General features: G+C 38.1%; 1 protein-coding gene across 7 annotated transcripts in view; it reads right to left on the bottom strand.

Annotated features, from left to right (window-relative positions):
• The window catches only part of diaph2 (diaphanous-related formin 2), a 400,637-nt gene extending 381,139 nt beyond the window's left edge, over positions 1–19,498 (bottom strand). For 3 of the 7 annotated variants that reach the window (XM_055224546.1, XM_055224547.1, XM_055224551.1), the window contains exons 1-6: positions 19,447–19,498; positions 18,437–18,805; positions 11,830–11,862; positions 9,904–10,083; positions 5,798–5,902; positions 1,969–1,989 (exon numbers count right to left, since the gene is read on the bottom strand). In XM_055224546.1, coding sequence (XP_055080521.1) covers positions 1,969–1,989; positions 5,798–5,902; positions 9,904–10,083; positions 11,830–11,862; positions 18,437–18,517 — 420 coding nt within the window. In that variant the 5' untranslated portion in view covers positions 18,518–18,805; positions 19,447–19,498. The remainder of the gene's footprint in view (positions 1–1,968; positions 1,990–5,797; positions 5,903–9,903; positions 10,084–11,829; positions 11,863–18,436; positions 18,806–19,446) is intronic. The other 4 variants (XM_055224548.1, XM_055224550.1, XM_055224549.1 and 1 more) reach the window with 2 other exon arrangements.
• Positions 19,499–19,955: the final 457 nt, after the last annotated feature.

Genomic DNA, 19,955 nt, shown 5'->3' with positions numbered 1-19,955 from the left:
TTTCAGGAATACTTTTGTCAGTACTTTCATAGGCCTTTGGTAAACAATCCAGGCCCACTGAACAAGTACTTGATCAGACTTAAAGAGAAGCCAGATGTCTTCTTATCCTCTTGTCACTGAAAGGCAGTACAGTCCTCTGGCCTTCTACATACTCATTACTCAAGCACTTACATACCGTGTATCAGCTTGGCAGAAGCACCATGAGTCCCACAGTATGGATATTGATTGTTGACTGTTTTTACACACATGCATTACACACAGTTTCCTCACTGTTCCAGCCTTAACCCTCATTGTCCCAGCAGTAGTCTTTTTCAGCTGCTGGGATTGTCAATAGTAGAGCTTAGACACTCAAGTCTGTTTTCTCAGTCACACTGCATGAGTCTGGCATGTATTGTTTTAACATGGTCTTTGATTAGTGACATAAACCAGTCCAATGTTTACCACAAACTGTAGACAGACGATGAACATTGGTCTTAACAACGATAACCCATTGTGACCAGCAGGTAACAGGTGTGTATGCACTGCTTTCATTCCCTTCAGTTGAGCTGCAGGAGGTGGAGACAGTAGGACTTAGTAGTGGTGTACTTCGGCCACACCAGTTTGACTGGATTAAAGCCAATTCAGTCAGTCTCTATTCCCACCTCTAAGTCTACTGGGAGAAGACAAGTGCCAGAGAGATTTCATGCCTGAGACAGAGGAGTTAGAGTTGTGTGTTCCCTATAGACAATCCTAACCAACACTTCCCTCTAGCACATCTAAGAGCGCTCAATCCCAGAAGCACGCTGACAGCGTGAAAATGGGAATGTGCCACCAAAGCAGGGAGCTAACTGTAGGCCATGATTGGCTAACCAGGCTATATGCCTTCCCTTTCTTTTCTACAAAAATGAAATGAAAAGAGTGGCAATAGGAGACTTTACAATAGCAGACATCTGAAAAAGGAAGTGTAGGATTAACCGTGAAGTCACAGAAGTCACACAGAGAAAGCAGAAAACTTTTAAACAGGGAGATCTTCATTAAGTTATGTTAATGTTGTACTTTACAAGGGGCAAATGTTAGATACACTCATTGTGTACTAATGTGTATCTTACTGACTACTCACATCCACAACAGGCTTTTACCAAAGGCAGATCCAAGGACAAGATGGAAAATAAAGTCAATATAACATTTTTATACTGGCTCAAACATGACCTCCTCCTTTTAACAGGTGTTTTTTACACAGCAAACAGCTTTTAATGCCCTTATTGAGGCATTTAAAGCACAAAATGCTGAACAAAAACAGATGAATTTACCATGAAGGCTCAGAACATGGCATAATACTGTGTGTGAGGAAAATAATGTCACTCTGTTGACAGCACGCCTTTGTTAACTAGAAGGACGCCTTTGTTAAAGAGAAGGAGGCAATGTGAAAACAATAAAAACAAAAGTATTTAGAAAAACACTGTGTGGGAACATCAAATCATACTCAGCAGTCATTTATATACTGTGTACAACCAATGCTAGCTAATTCTTTTATTTTAGCTCCGGATTATTGTTTAATATTTTCAAAACACACTCTTCCTTTTTGAGAAAGTGCAGATATCTCAGTTTCTCATAAACCAATTACCAATTATGAATATTTGCTCTCTGTTAGCATAACAATATTCAAATGCTAATAGGTGTCTAATGGTGGTTTTCAAATGTGTGCCAGTTTATTTTCGCACAGTATACTTTCCAAATCCTTCATTTCAAAGTGCTCCCATTTACACGCCAGAATGGAGATGGCAATTTATAGTCCTTCAAAATTACAGTCCATTAGCAATATCAGGAATGAAAATAAAATCAAGGGTGTAACAGCATTGAAAACACCCCATTCTACATTCACCCCTCCCCAACTGTTTGTGTGCATGTGTGTGTGTGTGTGTGCGTGTGAATAGAGACATACAATGAAAGAACACAATTGAGAGGCCAAGTAAATAATGGGCTACTTACCGCGACTTTGCTCCCAGTTATCTGCATGCAGCGATCAGCGGAGGTTAATGTGCAAAAAGACAAACACAGCACAATCGTTAGTAGGCCAGACAATCTTCTCAATGACCAGACAGCAACATTTGTGTGGCACGGGAAACATCAATCATGCAAAGGTGGTAGCACTCGCTTGATCTCCCAAACTTTTAATGGGCATCTTTAACTGGAACTTAAGAAAATGCCAGCGCGGTCGAGCTGCGACTTCATAAAACTTTGATGAACAACAAGTGTGCAATAAAATATTCACAAATTCAAATATATTCAAAGTTACCTGATGTTGATTTATTTGCATGCACGGTTAGAGGCATCAACCGCTGTGAAAGCGTGAATCAATAGGGTAGACGTGCTGGTTTTCACACAGGGGTTCTATTAAATGATTAATGGCTTACAGTCTGGTATTGTAATTTAGAACACGTTGTAGCATAACAACTAACTTTTGCAAAGCTAGTCTTTTATGAATCTCTTAAGTTGTATCAGGTAATGTAAGGTCAGTGTGCAGTGGAAGGTGCAATGGATGAAAATTTTAGACACCATTTCTGTACTGTGGAGTTGAATTGAAAACAGAAACTGGGACATTGGGACATTAGAAAAAGTGGCCACTGCAGTCACTGACATTGCACAAACCTGAGGGGCTTCAATCAAACGGCTGCCAATAATACTGAGCTTCACTTGTCAAATTTGTATATTTCCTGTGGCGTAAGCCTGAGCCGTCAGCATGTTCTAGATTTAACCTTGCCATCTGTCAATAATGGTACAAGGCAAAGAGCGCCATCTGATTTTTATTTTTTCTTAAACAGATTAGGACTATTATGTCCACAGTTCTAAGATTTGAGGTAACACGTCCCTCGTTTTACTATTAAATCCACTTACTAAAGTCTCTCTAAGTCTGAGGCCATTTGTTGCCTGATTTAAACACCCAATCTTTTCACTTGCAGTTTATGGCAGCCATAAAGTCACTTTCACATAAGCCTCGACCTGATCAAGCTCAAATTATATTTTAAATCATATTCTGTATCCACACTTCTTCCTTCTCCTGCGAATTCCCACCACCAGCCTTTAATACTAGGGGCGATTTACACTAAATAAATACTGCAGATCTGACTTTCAGTGGAGCTGATGCCTGTAAGACATTATAAGTATTTTTAAGTTAAATTTAAAGCTTTACCACTGCAGCTGGCATTGTCTTGAGTGCAACATAAAGTTTAGAAGGAGGGGGTGTCACTGAAAACTTGGGGTGCTCCCAAAACATGTTTGCATTTCTAGACATTACTAGTATTACCAGTTCTGGCATTTAACTTATGAAATCTCCTGATTGACATGACAGTATGCATTCAGTACTTTATGTGAATATTAGCAATATTTTTCCAAAACATACACAAAGGCTTTTAAGTGGATAGAAAGGGCTTTGATAATTGGAGCTCATGGCGTGCCCTTTCTTGAGAATGCAGTGAAACATTTGTGCTAACTGAATAAAAGTGTCATAATCAGAGAGAGGAGCACCCCCTCCCCCATACAAGACCCTGCCATCACACTTCTTTTCAATTTGAGGCGCAGAAGCTTTGGATTGATGCGCTAAATTATTCACTGTCAGCAGAGGAGTCAATCAGAAGAATATGAGTGATTGTGTTGTTGTTACAGGAAATTTTGGCAGCTTTAATCGTGTTGGCACACAATGTTAGGTGAAAAGAAGAAAATAATATTTTTTTAAAAGGTGAGACAGAAAGCGAATGTGCATGCAAAGCTGATGGTCAAGGACATGGGCAGACCTGCGACATCAGAGCCGGATTCCATTAAAACACAGCTCCTATTCAAATGATGGAGGTCAACGCTCTCGTGGAAATAAAAAGACGTTCTATTATGAGTTGGGAGTAATTTGCCCGCCCCCTGCTGAGTACGGGAGTGCGCTCAATCTTGCCTGGTGATAGTCTACAAGAGAGGTGGCAAGTCACAAGCAAGGAGTGGAAAAATCTTTCTATTCACAGGCTTTCTGACAAGAGTAAACATAATCAGGCGAAACAAACCCAAAATACTGAATGTTCAAGAACTAGAACGGCTATTGCAAACATTTTTTTAACCAAAGTTTACTCATTTTGCCCAGCTAAAATAAAAATTCTATTCCTGCAAAAATGATATCATCTTTAATGAAATAATGAGCGTCTTGTCCTGGTATGACCAAAAGGAAAGAAGTAAGAACAAAAAGAAATGTGCCAAGGCTCTCCAACAGAATTCACAAAGGAACAAACACAAGGCAGTCCATGTGGGAAAATAACACGATCCAATGCACCAAAGCTACAGAGACTGACACCAAGCAAAAAGGAACACCGAATCCAGATCCATCACTACAGACAATACAGACATTCTCGTGTATAGGAATAAACATGCTCATCCTAAAAATGAATCATCACAGGTGTTTGTTTAAGGTTTTTTTTTATATTATATTGTGGCGGTATAAGTTAATATTATTATCATCACAGAAGCTTTTGATTTAAACTGTTTTGGTTTTCAATTCCATATGATATTATAATATCAGAATTAATTACTCTTATATTTATCTAGATACTCTAAATCATTAATCCTCAAAGAACAACACATTTAGCATTTTTGTATTGATTGGCATCTGGTATGTACATATTATTCTAAAAATCATGACGTGTTTTTTTTGCAATTATACTTTTTATGGTATGGTTTGTCAAGATGTCTTGTAAGTGCTTCTGTAAGATCACACAGGTAGATCCTGCCCTTCCTTTGACTTTCCCTCCCCCATTCTTCCCCATATTAAACCTGATGGCAGGCTGCTGACAGAATTCACATATTGTCTTCTGGCCTTTAACTGCAGAGATTATATTATTAATTTGAATAAAACATCCATGCTCACAAAGCGTAATGGTCCCTGTGTGGAAATCAATCATCTCAGATAATCATCATTATCAATAATGCCAGTTAATTACCATAACAATGAGGAAGGCAATAAATGAGTACGTCAAGATGGAGCACCAGGTTTAATACAAAAAGGAGAAAGTGATCATCTTTTTGTGCCTTCGCTTCACAAGGTGGTGTGCAAAAATATTGCATTATCATAAAATAGCATAATATCTTTTTACTAGCATGTTTTATTCATTACTACAGCTGTATCTAAGTATTTCAGTTCAAAAGATTCAACCCTTTAAGAAACTTGCATTAAGCAAAATCAACTTAAAGCAATACAATTTCAAATTATATTTATTTACAATTAAATGTAAAGAATACTGTACAGCGGCAGGAATTTTGAACATTTTAAGGAATATAAAATGTTGGATTAATTTAACTGAGCCTTAAACCCTTTCATCATCTGAAATACTAAATACAATATGAAGTCACTAGATTTAGTTTTTTTTTTTCTTTAGATTTATGTCAACGGTTCTGATTCCAAAATATAGGACCACCACCAACCATGTAGCCAAATGCATCCACATGCATGCACACAAATTCACAATCAATAGGTGACATGCAAGTGCAGGGCTGGACAAGCAGTGACCATCCACCTAGCACTGGAGTGAGTGGCTACAATTACATTTCTCATAGGGCCCATCACGGCCGACTGCACTATAATAAGAGCACAAAATGAGGATTTGAGATTTAAGCATGAGATGAGAGGACAACAACAGAAACAGTGAGCATGAACAGATGGAGAACTAGGCAACAAAGCAGGAGATCAGGTTAAACTTGTGATGGAAAGTAGTGTAGCGTGCCGTTATGATCCAACTATGATGATACACTTGATGCTCTGGTGTCTGCAGATGATTGTGTGACTTACAGATTTGGCCGTGGCTGAGATGTACTGGACCACCATCTCCCGCTTGGTGCTCAGGTCTTTTCCACGCAGAGGGGCTTTGCGATCCTCATTTAGGTTCATGTCCTCCTACACACGCACACAAAGATAGAACATGGAAAATCAAACTGCTGGCACAGATTGGCTGCCATCTAGATTTAGAAAATTAAAGCACATTATAAATGAGATTTGTCACATTTATCATACAATGACACATACAGATGATATGGAATACGAGAAGGCGCTGGTGCTAAAGTGAGAAATTATAAATTGGTTTGGATCAGGTTTAGATCACGTGTTTAAACTTTTCAACAGATAATTCATTTTCTAAAAGACATATGTATAAATTGAATAGCACTAACACAATTAACACGTTTTAATTTAGACAAAACACTTTATAAATATGCTCAAAGTACATGTTCAGTAATAAATTAAAATACACACATTAGATATAACTTCACTTGTTAATCTGGATTATGTTTCATAGAAATATTCATAATTTGGTAAAGTTTTATTTCATTGGTCCATGGGTCATTTAAAGTGCACTTTTACCATTAAATCCCAATTACAGCTAAATCAAGAAGTGGCCCGTGTCCTTCTGCAGTTCATTACATTTATCGCCTGTGCTGCATTACTAAAGACATAAGGTACAGCAATATATTCCAGCAATAATTAGTCCTTGAAACTGCAGCGGCAAGGTTGGAGCGGACTGTACACGGCGATCCTGAATGGGAGAGCAAAATCAAACAAGGGCTCTTCTATTGAGGCCGTGCGGGCGCATCAGATGGCTGGATAGGCAGTCTGTGTGTGTCATTGGGAGTATTATCTTTGTGCTTCTTTAATTCTACATCACAAAAGGGGTCTTTCATGTGAGAGACGTCAGGGGATGGAGCGAAGGCCGGACAGAGCACTAAAAGCCAGGGAATGACATGATGATTAGAATGGAGGGGATGTTTATCAGAAGCACTCTCTGACAAAGACACGGCTAGAATGAACCCAGTAAAAAAACATCCTGCTCTGGGGTTTGAAGCTGCTCATGTGGAGCTGTAGAGCCATGCTGCCCTCTGCTGGAGATGGAAAAACTTGCGTGTGGTTCATTTCATTTGGCAGTGATTTCTCTCCTTGGGATTCAAGTATTAAAACAGTTAAACCTAGTGCACTGTATGTCATCATCATTGTAGACTGAGTGCTGAAAAGCACTCCCACATGTAATCTGATTCAAAGAGTTGTTCCTTCATTCATCAGTGAGGCATGCACTGGGATCCCACCCAGGGGCACTTTGACCTAAATTCCTCCAACTATGTTTCCTCCAGTAAAAGACCCTTGCAAAAACACCATTAATGTCATTTTGGAACAGACAAAAGCCGACGTAGCTCCAATTTAAAATGGGCATGTTTCTTCAGCCAACAAACAAGCGGTTTTTAATTAATCTCTGAACCCAAGAATTTTATCTGCTTAATTGGCATTCAAAAGGCTAGCCTGGGTGAATGTGTGGTAGGAGGAGCACAGCAGTGGGCCTGGGGGACGTGTGTGAGGGGGCAAACTGGAAAGAAATGAGGCCTCTGTGTTTGAGTCTCCAAAATGATTAATGCTCTTTTATTAATTATGCCCTCGCAGGCTCCATAAAAGAGTCCCAGGACATGGCAGACCACGCTGCTGCTCTAACTGCAATGATGAGATTGGGCTCTCACCACTGACAGCACACAGCCTCTGTATGTCTTGTTTTTAACAATGCTCATTCAACTCACTTTAGATATGTACGGGAATCATGGTCTACTGAAAATATTGCATGTTTAAAGGGGCTATATTAAGTTTACTTTTATGAGCTTTTAACCATCTAACCTACTAAAGAGTTGTGTCTTGACTGATTAATACATGTTTGAGTAATCCAGCATTTACCTGCATTCGAGGCACAACGAGTGGTAAAAAAAAAAAGTTTTCACCTACCTCCTATCTCCACCCTCTAAATTATACATAATTGCAATTATTTTAAAAATTCAGAGATCAGGTCATATAGGGTTAAAAAATGTTATTTAGCTATTTTTCTACAATGAAAACGCTTGTTACAATGAAACGCTAATATGAAAAGTCCCGGTCTATGAGCGCCTCAGTTTTGAGCAGGAAGTCAATGGGCCCATTTCTGCTGGTTGAAGAGGGTGTATTTGTTCACTGCTCCTGAGTGTTTGGTCCCAATGAAGAGGATAGGAATTAAATAGTCTATTTTTGCTAACTAGCTTACACTGATGTAAAGTACTGTACAGATTGACAGGCTTGTTCACAAAATATCTTGTCTATGATTAAGCATTTTATTGTCAGTTTATTTTGGAGATATAGAATTTTTAGAGGTTAAACAAGGTGAGAAAGGAGAACTATTGTATGATTGTCCATTTAAAAAGAATAGAGCAAAGGAATGTGTATCTATACTGCAATTCTGCAAATACCACAGATCTGATAAGGCCGCCATGCATTGAAGTGATATATAGCACGTTAAACCTGTGTACCACTCAAGAAATGCCAGAAGAACAGGTACATCCATACCCTGCAGAATTGCATGTCTCAATGGCTGGCTTTAAAAAGCCTAGAAAGGACTCATTTAGTTTTGCTCCCCACTGACAGAGCATCCGCTCGTATATTCCATATCTCTTTGATGACCTTTCCATCATAGTTCAGTGCTATTTAGAGCTACACATCGTGATCAGTAAACCACTTTCTTGAGAAAAAAAACATTTTCTACTCGTCATTAATGCACAGCTGGTGGTCCGACTAATATGGCCTGGGTTGTCCCTTCATTTGAAGCCGGCAAGACATCTGAAGCCATAACTTGGGCTTCATCACAACAATCAATAAGTTTAAAGGTGAAGAGACAAACAGCGTGTATGACACAAAACAAGCCAACTAACAGAAAGACACTGGTGAGACTCTGCTAACATCAAACAAAAAACACACTGCTGTCATTTGTGAGTGCGCTACATCAAAACCAAAAGTTTAGCAGTTATCACTTTTTGAAATACTTACTTTCTCACATTTGTCCTATTAGCCTAATTATATACCCCTAAAGCATGGAGTGCCAAGGCCTGTCAAGTGTCAGAGTGGCAAACATGGCTTGTGTGTCGTCCGTCACTGAGCAAATTGAGGCCTGGGTTTTAATGTCACGCTGCTCTGAGCACAAACATCGTAATAGAGAGGTGAAGCGAGTGACAGGGATGAGCACCCAGGCAAGAAAACACGAGGCGCTGGCCTGATGAGAACCAGGGCCATCGGCCGCATTGCTCTGGCCCTGCCAATAAAGACCATTGTGTGAGAGCAGAGGCAAGGCAGACACCACAGTGCACACACATACTATAAAGATGATCACAATAGTTCACACACACGCTCTATGCAATGGAGCCGCAGTAATTCAACCGCCTCACTTCAAAGAGACGAGGGGCATGAGGGCTTTTTGTTAGATTTCAGTGCAGTGGAACATAAGGCAAAAATGAATGCATTTCAGTGGAGAGGAGCTCTGAACGATGAACGCAGCTCTGACCTTGGAGTAAATTTCAGAGTTTGGCCTTTCACCTGGGAGTGGCCTGTTGTTGAGGTAAAAAGTCTTAAAATACAACAAATTGAAGTCCATGACCTTAAGACTCCTCTAAACACACCTTTTAGACATATAATGGAATCCAAAAGCAATATCCAGTGAGTATTTTCTAACATAAAATAAAAGCCCATAAATATTAAGAATTTCTACTTTTTAATTTTAAGTTGACAAAAGGGATTATAGATATAAAACAGACAATATTACAAATTTCATCTCTTGTAATCTCCCAAACAAGTAATATTTCTACACTTTAGTGCTTATTTTTATGGTCCATTCATTTTTGTGCGATACTTGAACCTTTATTAAGACTCTGAAACGGACATGTTGTAACACATTTTTAAAACACAATCCTGATGTATGGTTATATACTGTCTGAATATCGTTATCAAGATAATCCAAAAAAATGTATAAAGATTTCCATTTTTGTCAAAAGTAGTGACACACTTCAGAAATCTAATCTTCATTTACAAAGAGGGGCGTTCGCAGACTATAAGAGAAACACAGAACTCACCATCATCTTCTCAAAGAGGTCGATGATTTCTTTTTCCGAGAGGTTCATGGAGCGGTCGTCGAAGAGGGGCTGGGGCACGGGCAGCTCGGCCTGGGTGGGGAGGGGGTCTGTCGGGTGCTGGATGAGAGGTTTCTCCTTCTTCATGCCAGTGTTTTTTCTGAAACTCGTAATGCGATCGCGCTGAAATACAACACAGCAGAGGAAAAACAGTCAAGTTTAAGTCCGGGTCAAGGGAAAGGCACCGCCAAGAGGTCAATGCTGTTTTTAGTTCAGTATACAGAAAAACATGGGTGGAAGTTAAAATGTATGAGAGAAAACGTTGGATTATTTGTTCTGGAGACAGATGTTTACTATAACTTTAACAATAAAACAGTTAATTAATATGTGTAATTAGCTTAACCTTTTACTATTATGGCAAGATGAAGTTACAATATATTTGGGATCACACTGAGTTTTAATATTTCTGTCTTTTTTAATATAACAGTCTAAAATACATATACACTACCAGTCAAAAAATTGGACACACAATCTCATTTTTTTTCTTTATTTTTACAACTTTCCACATTTTATATAAACATGAAAGACATCAAATATATGGAGTAAGATATATGGAATTATGTAACAAAGAAATAAATTAAATAAGTACTACTAATAATAAGCTTTGTCAAAAAATATTTAGTAGAGTTATTTACGGTTTTCTTTGCTACATAATTCCAAACATCTTGCTTCATATATTTGATGTCTTTGGTATAAAGACATATAAAAAATGTTGAATGAGATGGTGTGTCCAAACGTTTGACTGTACTTTTGATTCTATACAAAATAATGTAATTTTCAACACAGAATAATAGTCTTATAACTGGTTGTACATTAGTAAGACATAAGATCATTCTAAAACTATCCAGGACAGGTCCAATTTTATCCTGTGTGTATGATTTTCTTTTCATTATTGACTTGTTCAAGTTTTGCATCACTTAGCATCTGGGTATCAGTTTTTGTCAGCCCAAATATGGAAACCTTTGTCATGTTTTAAAACTGTTCAATGGAATATAGCCTGATGAATCTTGCGTTAAGTTGGTGTTACCGTGGCCCCTGATGAAGGCCAGTAGGCTGAAAGGTGCTGGGGCTCAGGTCTATAAAGACATGCTATAATCAACAAAGGCATTTTAAATTCATGTGTGTGTCTTGTTTTTTTTTTTTTTGTATCATTGTCCATTATATTTTTCCATCGTAGGTCCATGAAGCGCTCCTTGCGACCCTTTTTTCTTCAATACCAACCTGTCACCAGCGATGCATTTGTTTTGCTAATTTTGCTAATTGCTAAAGTTAGTCTACATTAGTTTTTGTACATTCACTGGCAAAATAATCAAGCAAAAAGATGCATGCAACCGGAAACGTTAGTCCAGTTTAGTACACGTGTGAATTGGAGACATGCTTACGTATGAAAAGACATACATGTGATGGTATGACGTTGTCGTGACTGTTAAGACAGCAAAAATATCATGTAAATCGATCAAACAGACCAAAAGAAGCACAATACTCCTCTTGTTATGTTGACAATTCATCTAAACAACTATTAAGGGTATTAAGAAGGCCCCAGGTGGCAGCATTTCTTTTTAAGTGCTGCCGTTATTGCAAACTAAATGATCTATGTGTTGTTCTCTGCTGCTTGGACGCTATAGGCCAAGTGTTATAACAATCATAAATTTGAATCTGCAAGTTATAGTACAATAAAAAAGTCAGTTTGATTCTGAGGGTATTGTTAAACTTTGTCACTGACTCATGTTTAAATTTAGTAAATATTCGGAACTTGTGCGATGCTTTTGGTATGTTTAATAGATTTCCATGCTGAAAACCCATGCAACGACAAATATATGGTAGAGAAAGGAGGAAAAAAAGTCACCAAAATGGAAGCAAGCACCTTACCATATCATCAGCCAATGTTTTAATGTGTATGTTCTGTCAAAGGGAGGGCACAGAGTGAAAAGGGAGAACCAACAGAAAATAACAAGACAGCATCCAATTTGCGCATGTACATTGTTGAGAGGGGCGGCCAAACTTTTTTCACAGGTCCACACCTTGAAATATATTTGAAATGGTGAGCCACAGACCAGTGGTCAGTACAGTGGATCTTTTGAATAGGCTCATTTAGCACAGCTTTCACAGACCCGCTCTACGTTTAACAAGGCTTAAAAACATTCATTTTAGGCCTGTATCACAATACAATATGATGTTTTTTTCTTAAGGTTTTGTAATTTGGAGCACCAAGGTGTCCTTTCCAGGTCGATGTAATTTTCATTGCCATTTAAAGTATATTCAAATGACTTAATTTCCACTTCCCACAGGTTTATATTGAGACTATGGTGGCCAAGCAATGTTTGAATCACTTTATATAAGACCATTTATGGAGTAAAATGTCACTTATTGAAATGTAGTTACATGTGTTCAGCTTCTTTTTAGAAAATGGGGGGAAATTTGACTATGGAGGGCCACCATAGTCTCTCCTATTAATGGGAAACACTGACATTTAACAAAATCATATTTTAGACAAATGTACATGTGTAGGATGTGTCAAAACATATCCCCAAACATTTTAGGTGGAGGTGAAGAGACCAAAACTTCAACAAATAAAACAAAATGTGGACCAAAGACTCACTTACAGACAGTATGTACACAGAACCCACCAAACCTTGTTAGTGAACTCAAAGTAATACATCCACAAACATCTCAACATAATGTTTTACTGGCACTGGTCTTGGTACAATTACTGCAGAGCTTTCCAAGTTTGTAATTGTAATAAAGTGACCTTTTTGTTTTTCAAATACATTAGACGTTAGCTGTTGCAGAGCTGTGGTGTGTAGAAATCTCTTCATGATAGAGAAAAATATGAATGCAGATGTTGTATTTGACAATAAGACAAGTGCCAAGGGCTGCTGGCTGTGTGTGGCTATGTTAGGGCCAGTTACTGAGAGCCCACCTGAAACAGTAAGCAGCAGAGACAGAGCCATATGCTGTGGTACTGGGCTGTGAAGTACTAATGAGCACTGAGGTGTGAGCAGGGGCTGAACATAAAGCCCGCCTCCACCCCACACTTTCTAAACTATTGTATCCAGGAGAGCAGACTGGATCATACTCCTCTCCATTTTGGATCTACAGCATCAGCTGTCGCTCTGGGCAACGCTCACAAGCTCAAACTACACTATCAACTTTTGTCTGCAGCAACTGACTTTACAGCACAGGAAACTCACCGTATGCAGCCAGCATGTGTTTTCTAAATGTGTATTCAAGTTACAAAAACATACAGAATATTTCTCAGCACCATGTTCCAGAAAGAACTTGTTTTTTTTTTTTTCCTGTGTCATTTCATTTCATTTGATTGTTTTAAACCACACTTATAATTTGACCTGAGTAGTAACCCTCCCATTTGTAATTCACACTACAGTATGTGTCATTAAGCAAGCTGGTTTCTTCTCAAACTGTGTGAAACAAAAGCTCATTTTCAAATGAAGTACTTAAACATTTTCTAATCAATTTAACAACAATCAAAGCACAGTTTGGTTAATTGCCTTGACTTAAGGGCCTTTCCCTGCCCATTATCTTTGCAACATTGCAGCAACGCAATTTAACATCTAACAATTAAGCTGGTGTGTCCTGTGGGCTTTTCCTGCTTATTAAAGAAAACTTTTTCATCATAATAAATGTTTATTAGCAAGCACATATTCCTCTAAATAACCTAATCAAATTAGCTCTGGGTCTCCCCTTAATCAAATATGATTATGAGTCCATGCAGGTCTTTGAAAATGAAAACTAACAGTATTATTACTATATTCCATTGCACATTTGGGCACATTCCCACAAAATGGCTATTTCAGGTAACAATTACAGCATTATTGTGTTCATTTATTATATTATTATAATGTGTTTATGACGAAATACCAGCAGGTGGCACATTACATCAGTGAGTCCCCTAGATGGACAATGACCATGCTCATCTCATAGTTTACCTTCCATAGTCTCTAATTGTAATGTCAGTTATTCCAACCAATTAGAGTAGGCCATCTGTATGATGTCATTCAGTGGAACCATCAGGATCAAGTCAGTATCACGCTGTCTTTGTCAAACAAATTTAGGAGGAAATTACTTCTTTAATTAGTTCTAATAATAACAGTGGAATACTGGGAGCTATTGCCTTTGTCAACTCCACTGTTTATGTTTTATAGAGCTCCACTCACAGCACTGCTTAGTGACTTAACTCTGGGGCTGTGCATTAACACAATCATAATACTATTCATATATATGTAGCCAATATAAGATATGACATGGAGCTAACATTTGGTCAAGTCAAATTGGACATCCATTGGCCAACAAAATATTTGGCTTTAGAACAAGGCCTATCAAAAGATTTTTAGTTAAGTTTAGTTCATGAAAGTAGTCACATGTGGGGCATGTGTTGTAACTTTTTTTTTGTTTTACATTAATTTTGTCATACATTACATCCAACAGTGTTATAGTTCAGTTTGTGTCCACACACAAAACACAAGGTCAGATTCTGTTCTGTTAATGCTATGAAAACTCAAGTGTGTGTGTGACTATATTGTTTACAGGGACCACAGGTCGAGCACAAACAGGGAAAGGAAAGCACACAAAGGCAGAACAGTTTGAATGGCAGACCATGTGATCAGTGCAAACTCGCTGTGCCCTCAGGTTATCTGCCACATTGACCCTTTTCAAAGACGACTTCTCATAATTTGTAACGAACTATAAGCTTGTCTGCAAGATTAATCGTAACCAAGTCAAAATTTGAATGGTTGAAATTAGAAAAAATGCACATACATAAAATCATTCCTTACTAACTAAAGAAATACTACTAATTCTGCATCTTAGACGTCTGCAAACATGTTCTGAAATACATGTAATTCCTGTATTAAATTAAGCTCATATTTCAGTCTGAACAACAGAATCCAACTGTTAAAACATAAATTGAATTATATTGTAATGTAATTATTGTAATCTCAACATCTGTCATAGAAATTTTAATTAGATATACATTTTATTTTACTTTTTTAAGAATTAAAATGAATGAAATTAATGAAAAAGTGAAAACAGAAAGAATTTTTAATCTACAAAAACATTATTAATGCATTTGTCATATTTTCAAATAATGATTGGAATAGTAAGAGAAAGTAACCCTTAAATTATTACCAATAATTAATTATAAATGAATAAAATAATCTGGGAAATTAAATGCAAGCTTCCTGGTTGTACTTTTTGCCTACTCAACAGGAGAGTATTAATTAAAGGCTGCAGACAATCCAGAGGGAGTCTATTGGCCCAGTCACTGTTTACATCTGCTTACACGGCTCTACCCTTTTTACATCACCAACTCTAAAAGCTTAGATAAGATTTTAGAATACTACTCTGATGCCAACTTGTTTCATTATACTTAATTAAAAATGCATGTGCAGCTCTACTGGAGTTCAACACTACATTTTGTCCCACCTCTGTAGAGTAATTAGTGTTTGTAAATTGTAACTGCTGTAACTAATGAGATAGGCTATTTACATGTGTGATGAGGCTATGGGCCACGCACTCTCCCTCCACTCTGTGACTAAAGCATTCTTCACCACTTCCTCTCTCCAGTTTCCTGACAGCCATTAAATCTCTCACATGTGCGACATTTCCTGCCCTGTTTCACACATCCAAGCACTTTTATTTACTTGATAACAGATTAAGGCTACAGAAGTGGGAATATGATTTTTAAATAGTACTAAATCCGGAGGACGGAGATCAAATGGGACGTAAACCAAACCAAATGTATTTGTGTATGTATTTATTAATTTATTATTAATTTATTTTTATTTATGTACCTTTTTTTTGCTATTTCCAATAAATCATACTTCAAAGTCTGACAAACCTAAAAAGAGCCATGAGTAAAGCGAATGTATTATGCATATATTTATTATACAATTTGGATTTTGAGCTTAAAATGAATCTATAAACCTGCATAATATAAGTTATATTGATAAACACAAAAAAATGTAAATCAGTTCTTCAGCATAATCTCAGACTTTAATTGTAAAACTAGACTGAAACTCCCCCTCTTCTCCCTGCCCTTTAATACTAGCTAGACATGATGGGATGAGGATATCTTGGTGTTTAATTGTACTTTTCCTATGTATCGTGCTATCGCTATCTGTATATTTATTTGTTTGTTTTTTTGTTTGTTTTTTGTTGGACTTGTATGTGAAGCACTTTGGTCAGCTGAAGTTGTTTTAAATGTGATATCTGAATAAACTTGAATTAAAGAGAACAATCCAAACCCCTTCAAATACTGATTTAAAGAGCCAATATCAATCTGAAATCACATGACTCCAGGCTACATAACGGACAACCAGACCTAACTGTTTCTCACGGCATTAAGACAGATACTGGCCAACTAATCTCAAAGGATAAAACTTCAATCTGAGTTTTTGCATAAGAATATCTACACCTCTATATCTTCACTGTAATCAGATATAACATATTTCAGGAGAGATTAGCAACAAAATTCTCAAATATGCAGCTATGACATCAGCGGTAGCTCTGGTATGCAGTGATGTAATATAACAAGCCTATTGTTAAACTAACTAACGAACTAACTAACCAGTCATTCCGTATTTATATAACAATTAATCATTTTACAAGGTGCCATTGAATAATATAGTTGAAAGTCACAACAGTCTTATCTGGGATTGCAAACACTGTGCTGCTTGTGAATTGTCCTTGGCTGTCTTTAGTATCTACATCCTGGGTCCAAATGCCAAATAGGGTTGTTACTATGATGTAATCCTGTGAAGTGACTTGTAAAGTAAACATGTTCAGGGCTTCCCATCTGCAGACTGGTTTATCCAACCAGTTCTGCGGTATGTCCTAACACTACGATTCTAATAAGTGAAACTGTGCACATAACCCGGACAATAATGAGCCGGATGGTATACAGTAATGCAGCCCACCCATGCGTTTGAATCACCCACAAGGAATGCAAGCCTATAGCTCCATAAATGGTCAAAAGTTCACATATTTACAGCTAATTCAAACTGTCACGCTACAAATAGTCCATGTTTACATACTTTTGCCTGTGTCGATTATAATGAGTACACTAGCAATCCTGATCCTATGCACAAACATAACTTTGTAGACAGCTAAACAGTTGAAAGAAGAAACAAGACATGCTCCCAGCCTCCACCCAGGGATGAATAATGACTTCCTCTCCCACTGCTCTGGTCAGATTTGTGCAATAGTCACTCTGCAAGTCCTTCCCAAGACCTATGCGCTTGGGGCATTGAGCAACCGCGGACATGCCTGGCACTGAAAACTGTTTGGGGAACAAAAAACCTGGTCAGCTGGTTTTGAATAGAAGAAACCAGAGATAAAGGTGGATAAAGGTTTAGAGTTCTCAGAGTGACATCTCCAAGTGGCTCTGCGACTGTGTTTGGTCTTTCCTGAGTTACTACAATCAATTATAACATTGTTTGTAGCTGCTGTGATGTTTTCATTTCCTTGTTTGCTAGCAACAATAATTGCACAGTGAAAACAATAACTGTCTCTACGCATGAGTCAGTGCTTGATAAATCCTTACATGTCTATAAGCAATTACAAGGCGGGGTGCCACAAATGTCTAAATGAACTTTCCACATGAGTAAATTTGGAGAATATGCAAACTAAAGAAGAATTGATATCTTTTGAAAACTTGTTGCCATGTCCATCAGGTTGTGCATTTCTTCTGCGTAACACACTAAACTTAATTTCCAAGTTTTATATGGCAGGGTCTCATATGTCATAACAGATTTGCTTACAGGTTGTTAGCAAATTGTACAGATCTAATAATAGCAAGAACGGCCTGCTCTACATCTCCTGATCCAAAGATGATCTCATTTCAAGGTAACAGATTCATGTAGCAATGTGGTGATGTCAGAGGGTGCAGTTAAGTTGTTCAGTGTGTGTGGGGGGGTGGTTATTAAACAACCAATATCTTTATGATTGATATACGTTTCACTGATCTAACAGAATCTCACTTTTGCTTTATCAACTGGTAGACTTCATAGACATGTTCTGACTGCACTATATTTGTGAAGGATTGCAAAGTCCAGCTGCCTGGAGCCTGCACTGTTATTGATATAATGCTTTGATGGGGTAAACAAATCATGTACTTACTGTAAGTGCTTTGAAAAGTAAAGCACTCAGTGAAAAACGATCTCTTTTGCTGATCCTTAACAGCTATTATCTGCTTTGTATTAGACTACATTAAATAGTCATAACAACAGATCAATAACTATTTTAGCATTATTCTGTAAGAGTATGGCTGCCTTAAGAGAATGTTTTTACTTGGAAGCTCATGCAGTCGCACAGTAAAGTATTATATCATAGAACATCCTGCAAACATTGTGCACAGCTGTGGAGGATTTACTCCTGATGACAGTGACGTGACTCTTGCATGTGGGACGTACAGCACATACTTGCATGTAAACTGCAGCAAACACAGCCAAATACGTACCAGCTTTTTTTTGCCCTCATCCTCCCCAGACTTCTTTTTCGACGGTTTGTTAGGGTCATCTCCTCCACTGGCTTGATCCATTTTGTGATGTTTTTGTTAACTTCCACGCGTAAAAACTTTAGTAGTGGGTTCAGGGTTCGTCAGAAATCCACAAGCACGAGTAACAACAGAAGCTGACACACTCACAATCTCCAAATTAGGTCTTTTCTGAATCCATGTCGGTGAAAAAAGTAAAAGTAAAGTTAAAGTGTCCACTTGTGAATAGTTCCAGCAGTCAGTGAGAGAGGCAGGCTGGAGAGGTGTGGTGGTTTCCGTCCTGAGGAGTCCCCTGCTCGGTTGTAGTCTCTCACCTCACGCCGTGTGAAAGCTCTATGAAAACACAACAGCATTATGTCAAGAAGCATCATTCAGCTCCCTCATCATCGTGTCAGGGGGGTTAAGTTACTCTAATGTTTTTACTCACACGTGTAACTTTACAGAGTCTTATCTTTTGGGGCATGCAGTGCAGATCTACTCACCCAAAACAGAACAGATCACACACGATCACACATTACACAACAAACTTTGCCACGAAATGATCCTTCACAAAAAAACGCGCCAGTATTTGCTAACTTCTGCATGATCTAAGAGTTATATCAGCGTAACCGACTGTTAACTAACCAACACCAAAGCAATAATAGAGTGAAGAGGCTCTGTGTTATGCCACCACTTTGCAGCTATCACTTTTTCGAGTGTAGTAGTCTGCGTCCAGTGTTTGCCTTGACTATGAATGTAATCAATATTTATCTTTAAGAGTGCTTGTAACTGTTAAATCACCGTTGTTCTTTCTGCTTGGGATACTTTACAATACTCAACATTAGCAAAGCACCGCTAGCAACTGTAGCTAAAAGAAAATAATAGCATGCTCTACATCAGCATAGTCACACAGCTAAATAAGGAAACTGGCAGAGTGACAAGTAGAATACACTAAAATGAAAGAAGAAATTTAAGACATTTTATATTGTGCCTACCTTTGCAACCAAACCTTGTACACCAGGCCCACTGTGGTCCCGCCTACAACTCTCCAATTGGTTGAGGGAGTACGTCAGGCTCGGGACGTCGTGCAGTGATTGGCTGGTCTGTCTGTCAGTCTAAGGGTCGGCGTTGCGTCGGAGGAGGAGCCATGACGTAGGGGTCAGTTCGACTCTCGACTCCACTCAAAGCGGATGGGGTGCAGACAGCTGGACGGATTGATTTATAAAGAATAACAAAGAGCTAACAAACCGCGGGGTGGGTGGGTAGATACGATAGATACGGAGCATTGATAGTGAGGCGGGACCAAAGAGCATATATGCATGTGTTAGAATGCGCTATTCTTCATTTAAAATAAAAATTTAGGCTTGACTCGAAACTGTATTTGATAAGATAAGATATGCCTTTATTAGTCCCACAGTGGGGAAATTCCATGTATTTAGCCTACACGTGTGTTTAAAGCATAGGTCTGTTATTATAGCCTACACTTAAAGGGTTTTTTTGTTAT

The sequence above is a fragment of the Periophthalmus magnuspinnatus genome, chromosome 10, assembly GCF_009829125.3.
Source record: "Periophthalmus magnuspinnatus isolate fPerMag1 chromosome 10, fPerMag1.2.pri, whole genome shotgun sequence".
Taxonomy (NCBI): Eukaryota; Metazoa; Chordata; class Actinopteri; order Gobiiformes; family Gobiidae; genus Periophthalmus; species Periophthalmus magnuspinnatus.
The sequence above is the reverse complement of the archived record's forward strand: the minus strand, read 5'-3'. Positions and strand labels throughout refer to the sequence as shown.